At 41.2% G+C, this 10,013-nt stretch overlaps 1 protein-coding gene across 7 annotated transcripts in view; it reads left to right on the top strand.

Moving 5' to 3' along the window:
* Positions 1 to 10,013, top strand: part of ep400 (E1A binding protein p400) — a 58,735-nt gene continuing 48,722 nt past the window's right edge. For 6 of the 7 annotated variants that reach the window (XM_070546474.1, XM_070546473.1, XM_070546468.1 and 3 more), the window contains exons 1-7: positions 1 to 141; positions 1,402 to 2,756; positions 2,859 to 2,966; positions 3,084 to 3,159; positions 3,439 to 3,558; positions 5,128 to 5,516; positions 5,696 to 5,995. In XM_070546474.1, the coding sequence (XP_070402575.1) occupies positions 1,437 to 2,756; positions 2,859 to 2,966; positions 3,084 to 3,159; positions 3,439 to 3,558; positions 5,128 to 5,516; positions 5,696 to 5,995 (2,313 nt within the window). In that variant the 5' untranslated portion in view covers positions 1 to 141; positions 1,402 to 1,436. The remainder of the gene's footprint in view (positions 142 to 1,401; positions 2,757 to 2,858; positions 2,967 to 3,083; positions 3,160 to 3,438; positions 3,559 to 5,127; positions 5,517 to 5,695; positions 5,996 to 10,013) is intronic. The other variant, XM_070546471.1, reaches the window with a different exon arrangement.

Genomic DNA, 10,013 nt, shown 5'->3' with positions numbered 1-10,013 from the left:
ATGAAATTAGCTTCAAAACAATTGAGAAACGGCTAGCAATATCATTTGTTTTTATTTAATGGAATAATACGTGTTTAGAGTTGTGGCTTCTTGTAGATATGACTTAAAATTAATTAAACTAGATCTGAAATCCCATACCTTGTAAGTAACTGTACTCAACTGACTAATTTTGTTTTTTTTTCTTGGTTGCCCGATAGCAGTGACAAGCTAACCGCTAGCTCGGGCTAGCACGCTTTCCGTATTTAGGGTGTAATAAGTTCTGCATTGAGGTGTTGCATTACTATAAATGTCACACAGTTGTACTTTTTATTATATAAATTTTTACTTAACTAATTGTGACCAAGCTGGTGCATTTAGTTCTTGTTCAGACTGTGTTATATTGATATAATGGTGACGCCCCGATGTTGACGTTAAGTCTGTATAAAAATAAAATTTTACTACGCAGCCGTGAGTTTATTAGTTGTTTTTTGGCATTACAATGTCCAATTTATATAATAAATAGTGCTACAGTGTAACTAAAACAGCGGAATTATCAACCTATTGATTGTAGACCATTGATTGATGGCCAAACTTCGGGTAGAAAGTATAAATCATAAATGGCCTTTTTTTAATTTAGTTTTTGCAAAAATGAAAGTCCCCTTGTAAGAAACAAAACACCTTTAGAACTCAAAAGACGCAATTTGCTTTATTTATTATTTTTCCGTCTCTTGGAATACGGAGTTCCTCATGTTTCATATTCATGTAATGTCTTTATATACTTATGGTTATTAGAAGGTAATAAACTTATATTTTCATTGCACATATCAAATCATTCACTCAAAACTGCATACATATCTTAAGACGATTTATAACAGTTACTTCAATTATTTAACCTAAAATAAAACACTTCTGCTAGATATGTTCTGGGGCCCAAGAAAAAGAAAGAATAACAGACCACATTTGTGAATATTTACATGTTTTTATATTTTAACCTAATCAATAGTCGGGCCTAATTTTTATCCTCAACATGGTAAAAATGCATTGTTTTAAATTGTGCAAGTTTTCCTCTGTATTTCTTGATATTATGGTTCTTGGCAAAAGTTGACACATAAATGTTGGTGTAAGGGTTATTGAGGTTTATGTTTTTTGTTTGAGAGTTATAAGCTGCATTTAGATTGTGGGTAGGCTATAAAGTAAGCCTGAAAGGGTAGACATGCAGTGTCTATCATAATAATCATAATCATAATAGATGGAGTATGAGTGATAAGAACAAAGATTTTTGGCACAGATGAAAAAGCTTTATTTATTAAAGGCAGTATTGAAGAAGCAGCTTGTAATTCAATGTTCTATGAACTGCCCATTTATACATCCTATACTAATATATTTTTTTAATTGCATCTTTGTGCTGTGCCTATTTCACAGATAATCCTTCTTTGACGTAGCTCCAGTGTCACGCAATGCACCATGGGAGTGGATCACAGAATATGCAACGACAGCTCCAAAAAGCTAAGTCTGTCAGTGGGTCAGAAGCAGAGGAACATCAGCCAGCAATGGCTGCCACACAGCAGCAAGCAACAGTTACCCATCCTCAATCTCCTGTAACCACTTTTTCCTCTGCTGCCAGCCCTTCAGCCCCCCAGTCACCCAATTATCAGATAATCATGAGTCGAAGTCCGGTCACGGGCCAAAATGTGAACATCACTTTACAAAATGTGGGACAGATGGTGACTGCTAATCAGCAGATCACTCTAACTCCACTTCCTATTCAGAACCCTGCATCCCCTGGCTTCCAACACACTACACCTCAGTGGCGGTTTGAGCATGCTTCACCTTCCTACATTCAGGTCACCTCACCTGTCCCCCAGCCTATTCAACCCCAGAGTCCCACCCAGCAAAGCCCAGTCTCTCTGCAAAGTGTTGCAAGGCCAGGGGCTCCTCCAACAGCATTGGGAGTGTGTGGACAAAGCCCGACACGATTTGTTGAAGCTGGAATGTTAGTACGACAAATCAGTTTAAGCGGCCAGTCCGGAGGAGGCCACTTTGTTTATCAGGAGGGAACTGGAATAACTCAGATTGCACCAGCAACTCCTGGCCAGGTACAATTAACTTCTCCAGGAACAGCAGGATGTGTGAGGGAACGTAGGCTCTCACAGCCTCATTCTCAAACTGGAGGTACCATTCACCACCTTGGACCTCAAAGTCCAGCTGCCACCAGTACGAATCTTTCTACGTTGGGCAGTCCTGGTCACATCACCACTTCCAATCTACCTCCACAGATCAGCAGTATCATTCAAGGACAGTTGGCACGCCCTATGATATTTGAGAAACCTGCACAAGGTGTGGTTACAGGAGTAGGACCCACAGCTACAGCAACATTCACCATACCCTCCTCCATTCCACCTTCTAGCCCGTCAATTACTAGTCCGCCTCAAGGGATCCCCAACAATCCTCTTGCTCCTGCCAGCATGAATGCAGTCACCATGAAGAAGCAAGCTGCCAAGAAGTTGGAGGAAATAGCTCCTTCTACTCCAGAAATCGCACAGCTGAGAAAGCAGTGCTTAGAACACCATACCAAGAAGATGGAAAGCCTTAAGGAAGTGTTCAAAGAATACCTGATTGAACTTTTCTTTCTTCAACACCTTCAAGGGAACATGATGGACTATTTGGCATTCAAGAAAAAGCATTGTGTTCCCTTGTATACTTACTTACGACAAAATGACTTGGACCTTGAAGATGACGATGATGAGGAAGAGCAGTCGGAGGTCATTAATGACGAGGTATCACTGTGTCTGATATAGCTTTAGGTTGGCCAGATGTTTGACAGCTGGATAGCTTTGCTGTTACAAACTTGGCCTCTTACAAACTGTTGTGTTTTTAAGGTAAAGGTTGTCACGGGAAAGGATGGCCAAGCAGTCACACCAGTTGCCATAGCAACACAGCTTCCTCCCAATGTTTCTGCAGCCTTCTCTGCTCCGCAGCAGTTTCAGGTGATAGAGGAGATATTTATTTTTAGAAAAATTCTATCTTGTTTTTTAAGGAATCTTTGTAGAAAGTCCATTACAACAGAACCCCATTAAACTAATTCCTTAAGAGGTTTTTTGCAGGGGGCTGGTTCCGGCACCTTAACAAACCCTGGAGACATGGATGCCTTTAAGAGGCAACAGGCTATGGTGCAGACAGGTAGGGCAAGGATCTTGAGTCTTGTCCTTCTTATGTTGCTTTGTTCCTCCCTCCCCTGTTTGCTTAGTTTGGTTTTTATGTTTGTTTGGTTGGTTTTCTTTTTTTTTCCCCTCCTTCTAATTGCTTCTGCTTTTAGATATTTGGCAGCCTCTACTAGTGCTCTGTGTTGAAGTCTAAAACCAAGGAAGGAGAGGTGACCTGTAAGGTCTTCAGAAGGTCATTGCTCTGTGCCGAGTGCCTTTTTTGCGTTATGAGGGTATTGTGTGTTTTAAATCCCAGATCAGGCTAAGAGGCCCCGGATTGACGTTGGTCGCCATGGGCTGATTTTCCAGCATCCTGGTGTAGCTCCTTTAGGATCACCTGGCGTTCCACTTCAGCAGCTAATGCCGACTGCGCAAGGTAGGAGTGCCACCACCAGGCCGCTCTGTGTTCTGTGCGATGCTGCTGGACCTATGCCCTAAGGAGATCCTTTGGTTAGAGTGAATCACAACATTTATCTTCTACAAAACAAACTCCAAGCAGCATCAGCAAAATGATCTTCATCCATTTGCTGGATTTCCCAGCAGTCCACAAGAAGTTCAGACTTAGCTGTTCCAGCAGCAGCAGCTGTCTCTGTCAAGATAATTGGTGAAGAAGATAATTCCGTGTCTGAAGACGATTAGTGGGAAGATGCCATGTCTCGTTTTTATTTCCTCTTGGTCACCTGTTGTTGTTCATCACTTGTTTTTAGTTTGTTCCAGTTAGTCTTCTTTGTTTGGACTGACCCTCCTGTCCTGATGGATTTCCATCTAATTAGAGGTGGATCTCATAAAGTGGGAATCCTCTGGGAATGTATCCACTTTCCAGTCGGCATTGCTTCTTATCCCATTGAATGAATCCACCAGACATGCTTACCTTTGATTTCTCATTGTCATTCTGTTTGAATCCTTTTGTCTTCCATTGTTTGTTTTTGTAGCGTTAAAACAGAGTCATCCCGTCATCACCAAGCCCGCCTTGAAGAATCTTTTTATCTTGTGGTCACGTTTAGTTGTTTTTCTTCCATGTTATGTCATGATGTTTTGTTCTGACTTGGCTTCTTTCCTTCAACCTAAGTAGGAGGGAGGTCATTTGGAGGAGTTTTGTTCACGGCACGGATTTTTGCGATTTTGGTGATGTAGGTGTGTGAGGGCCAGGTGTTGATGGCGTCTAGGCAAGGTGATGTGACGTGCAGGGAGGTAAGGCAGGTGCTGCTTTAGTGTGCACAGCTCTGCTCAGGCCTGCTGTCTGCAAAACCCCATGTGTGTCCTTTTGCTCATCTCTGTGCTTTGTCGCTATATGAGGCATCCAGATGCCTTGGTTGCCACAATGATGACATTGCTTCATGCATGTCGAACATGTGTTGTTTTTGTGAGTGTCTGCTTTGTATTATTTCCCCTTTTCTTCCCTGTCTTTTTTCTTTTTTCCTAACTTTTCTTTTTTCATTTTTATTTGTAACATTTCAAGTTATACTCCTAATACTTCTTACTGCATGTACAGTTTTTGATGTTTTTAACCACATTCTCTCTGCATTTGAAATGCAATGTTTTGGTTTTGCATTGATCAAAGTAGTGTTTCATTTGAGAGACATGTAGATTCTCATATCGATTTCATTTCTTCTGTAACCATTTTGCTGTATGAGTTTCATTGGTTTTGCTCGGATCATCAAAGTAGTACTCTACTGTTAATTAATGCATCTAGTTCATTAAGAGGAGGTTACAGGAGCTCAAAAACTTTTAAGTGCACACATTTATTTAATATCCAAAAGTCCATTTTTTATTATCCACCAACCAGGTTTAAAATGGATGCTTTCTACAAAGGGTCTCTCAAATTATTAAAGGAAAAAAAAGTATATGAAACACTCCAATTAAGGTGCAAAGATTTATCATTTATTTTTAAAATGGATTTCTCTGTGTACTACTTTCTTCTATACTCTGGTTGCCATGTATACAGGTGGTATGCCACCCACTCCTCAGGCGGTCCAGATAGCAGGACAGAAGCAGAACCAGCAGCAGTACGACCCATCCAAAGGCCCTCCTGTACAGAATGCTGCCAGTCTGCACACACCCCCTCCTCAGCTGCCCAGCAGGTTGCCTCAGGGAGCTCTCTCTATGGCGGGCCTACCTATGGCACTCTCTCAGCAGGGTCAGTTAGTGGAGAACTCCGCTCAGCCTGGTGGGCAACTCCAGACACCAGTACAGGCAGGAGGGGCTGTTCTGGCTACGGTGAACCCCCACACACAGCTCCAGAATCAGCTCCACCAGCAGGTGCAGCCGGGGCTTCATATCCAGCTACAATCACAGCAGCAACAGTCCCAGACCATCCTACATGCAGGACAAGCGGTCAGTTTGTGTGAAACCATTCAGAGAGTTTTAATGTAAGACGAGTTCCATAATGACATCGTGGGTCTGTTAAAAGTCTGTGTTTATTGTATTATTTACTTACACTGGTTAGAGATTAGTTACTGTCACATTAATGTATTCAGTCTGCGTTATACTGTAAATCTATCTCTTGTCAATAGACGGTGACACTTGCCCGTCCCGGTACCGATCCAAACCAGCCGGTCCAGAGAATTGTGACCAACTCTGTGACATTAGCATCGGTGTCTCCTGCTTCTCTGTCCACGCCTAACTCCAATCCAGCATCCCTCACGGCTAATTCTCTACGTCCTCTGGCCCCCAACACCAACCCAAGCACCCAGTCCAAACTAACTGGAACCAATGGGTTATCTGCTGTCAAAACAAGTGGCTTTGGTCAAAATCCCACTGTGCCATCCTCACAAGAAGGTTCTCAAGATAAACAAGTGGAACAGGCCAAACTGGTGAGTTTAAGCACACAGAATTAAATGCCGGCTTTAGAGAATTGCCTAATTCAGGGATTCCCGAAGTGTGGTGGGTACGCGAGGTGAAAAGTGTAACGGCTGCGGAGCTCAGAGAAGTCTGTCAAAAGTCACCATTAGCATAGCCAGAAACTTATTTGTGGTTGGGCCTAAGAAAATGTAATTGAAAACAAGTATATTTTGCTTGTTTGTGTGTGTGTGTGCGTGCGTGCGTGCGTGTCCTAGCTCAGGGGTTGGCAATCCGCGGCTCTGGAGCCGCATGCGGCTCTTCCATCCATCTGATGCGGCTCTCTGTGCTTGTAAAATAATGACTGGATATTTAAATAAAATGCTTTATATTTTACTGCATAAATTTTACATCTGTATGCTAATTCTTTTGTAAAGATTGTCTGCGTAAACCTGAACACGTCCAACCCGGTCTACTGTGAGACCGGGTTGACGCGTCACGCTTGTGCGTAATCATATAGGCGCATTCTGAGCTGAAGAGGATGTGAGATTCTGGGATTCTCCTCAGTCGCCACATTGGAGACAGGAACAAGCACTGTTCAGCTAAAGTTTCATCATCAGGGAACATTTTCTAAGTGACAAGTCTCTCTGAGAGACCGGGTTTGGAAAACTCTTGCTTCAGTGGGAGGAATCTGCCTGCATGCGCTCTGGTTCTGCGACGCGCTCCAAGCCCCTCTCCACATCTTCAGCTCGCTGTGCACCTTACGTACACGCTGACAGTGAGCTGCGCTGAGCGGTGTCCAGCTCAGATGTTCAGAAGGAAATCTTTTCTTGAGTGATTTAGCTACATCTGCGATGTGCATAACGAACAAAATGTCAGTTCGTCTGCGTGCGTCGGGGTAATTCTTTCTATTCTTTCTCTGTCAAAATAAACGGCCAAATACGGGAGCTGTCCGGTCAACACAAGCCCTGCTTTTAACTGTTCTGTTTTCTTGTGAAAATTGTTGCAAATTAAACTTGATTACCATTAGAGCCAGGCGCACTGCACCGTTATCTCCGTCACTGTAAATGAGGGAAAAACAAAATGATCGGATCGTTTTCTGACCTTCCCCACCTACAAAGCTTAATTACAACAATCAAACGTGACAGAGCCTGGATTTGTATTCTGAACAGTCTAAACATGTTTTAAAAAGAAACGTATGACAAAAGTGGCACCTGCTCAGTAAAACCACCAACAGGGTGAAAAATATCAAAATATTGTAGGCAGAGACGGGCTACAACTTCTGGATCCATTTTATAGAAATTGTTTTGTTGATTATCTTGTTATGAAAGATAACTTTGACGTACACGAGCGACCGGTACTGGCTGCTGTCACCTGTTGTGAGCAGCGCTCTGCTGTCTGAGGGTAGGCCCCGCCCACAACGCCGCGGCTGCTGTGGTGTTTTCTTTACTGTGGGAAACGGGTAATAATGGCTCTTTGATGGGAACAGGTTGCTGACCCCTGGTTTAGCGTGACGTCTGATATATATATTTATATATATATATCTGGCTATATATATATATATATATATATATATATATATATATATATATATATATATATGTATGTACCCATGCCCTGATGTGGGGCTGGGGGGTGCGTCGACATGGTCGGGACATAGAAGGGGTGCACGGCTAAATAAGTTTGGGAACCGCTGGCCTAATTTAATCTGTTAGTGATTGATATTCTTACAATATTTTTTATCATTTTAGACAACAAAAATTTCTAGTCTAATATCTCCACATTTTTTTAAATGCTCATTGTATTTAAAGGAGCATTAGGTAATAATTCTTCAGTGAAAGAATCCCAAAACAGTCTAATGTCTAAACCCTGTAGGAAGGCAGGTTACATTGAAACGGATTTCCTTCTAGAAGCTAACTTTAAGCTAACAATGCTACTGATCCATAACTGGCAACAGCCATGAAACTCACCCAACAGTAGTGAGAGAGTCACCATATGTTTATAAAAATGGGCTGCAGTAACCAGATTTGACCACAGGATGTCATTCTTACTTCATTCTTACATAATAAACCTTTAATAATTTTTAAGTAAATCATATTTAATAATTACAGAAGGTCTTGAGTAAAATGAGAGCATATCAGTAGATGGGTTTTCTTTTGGTTGAATTTGATAGACTAAAGAGAATTAATTCTTTATTTGCACCTGATCAATTTAACCCTTAAGAGTCAGTTGAGGTGATTTGGGCATCTGGTCAGGATGCCTCCTGGACACCTCCCTGGGGAGGTGTTTCGGACATGTCCTGCCGGCAGGAGGCCCCCGGGTTGACCCAGGACACGTTTGAGAGGTTACATCTCCAATCTGGTCTGGGAATGCCTTGGGGTCCTGCCGGAGGAGCTGGTGGAGGTGGCTGGGGAGAGGACGGTCTGGAGCTCCCTAGTTGGGATGCTGCCCCCATGACCCGGACCCGGATGAGCGGAGGAAGACAATGATGAGTCCAAGCCCACTTGAAATAAAAACTGGAATAATTGCATCATAATTTAGAAAAAATAAAATAAAGCAGTTATGTCATGTATGTATGTGATGTCACTTGGAGTCGTCAAACTTGAACAAATGACTCAAGGAGAAATTTTGCAGATGCTTGAAAAGTACATTTGTTAATTATTAATTTTTACTAGACACCAGCATTCCTGGTGGCCTAACCCAAAAGAAAGTCTGTGAAAATTGTTTTTTCAGGAAACTGCAGTCTATAAAATCCCCATCCAGCCCTTAAAAGTTTTGGTGTAAAACTGGTTAGACTGGGAGGAATGGGGCTGAAATTCAGGGACAAACTAAGTTTACAACTGGTTTTAGAACTATCTGCCGACACAAATTTAGGCAGAAGTTGGCTTCTGGTGCACTGACCTGAAGGTTTTTGGGTCATTCTTACTTCTATCATGAAATTATTATGATGAAGCTGTAAACTTGTTGGAAAGTTTAGCTCACGCTGCATTTTGTTTAGTCTTTTAATTAAAGTGAAAACATTTAATTAATACTTCTCATGTTCCATGCTGTGAGGTCATTCTTAACAGACGTGTGAATATTCACTAGTCTCCCAATTCAATTTGATTACCAAAATTGGGTCAACTATTCGATTCAATTCGATATTCTGATGCATCTTGATTATTTCATATGGATTTGTTTTCTTCAATAAACAGAAGATGTCAGATATTTTGTTTTTTAAAACAAATATGTGTTTGACACCACACGCCATCCCCCAGAAGCCCTTCCATTACAGCAGTCCTTAGGACAATGTAAAAGAACCAAACATTATAAACACTTAAGACCCTTTAAGAAATAAAAATAAATCTGCTTCCTCATTCAGTAGTCACGTCTCAGGCTGTGAGAGCTCTGCAGATGCTAACAACTGAAAACCTATAGGACATGTCCAATTCTTGCCTTTAATTTAGGTTACAAAATTCATTATGGGTCCATATATTAGCCTTTGAATGTCTTTGAGCAGCTTTAGAGGCAAACATTTATGCTGCAGTTCAAGGATGTAAGAAATGAATAACTGGGAATGAAATGTTTCAGTTAGTTTGGTATTTGAACCAATGGTCTCATTTCAGAAACGTTGGAGAATTAATCAAGTTCTGTTTAATGCAGAAAGTACTAAAACTAGGGATGTGCATTAGTGAAATTCTGGCGATACGATACGTATCACGATACGGGGAGACAATACGATATATTCAGCCAGATGATATTAGCAATTATTTTAGACTGAAATTATTGTAGGACAATTCAATAAACAGTCCAAACTAATACATAACATGTTTAACATGAGGTATCTTAACCATAATAGAGGGATTTACATTTCAATGGTGAAAACAAAACCCATTACACACTGCTGCCAACTAGTGGTCAGCATTTGAATTGCACGAAAAGAAAATACACAAATGTTTGCATGGGAATTATTCCAAAAATTCGATACACAGATTTTGAATATCGATATATCATAAAAAAAATTCTTACATCCCTAACTAAAATATTTTTATAAATCCTAAACTTCCAATAATA

Source organism: Nothobranchius furzeri, chromosome 17 (genome assembly GCF_043380555.1).
Source record: "Nothobranchius furzeri strain GRZ-AD chromosome 17, NfurGRZ-RIMD1, whole genome shotgun sequence".
NCBI lineage: Eukaryota > Metazoa > Chordata > Actinopteri > Cyprinodontiformes > Nothobranchiidae > Nothobranchius > Nothobranchius furzeri.
This window is presented reverse-complemented; position numbering and strand designations above follow the sequence as displayed.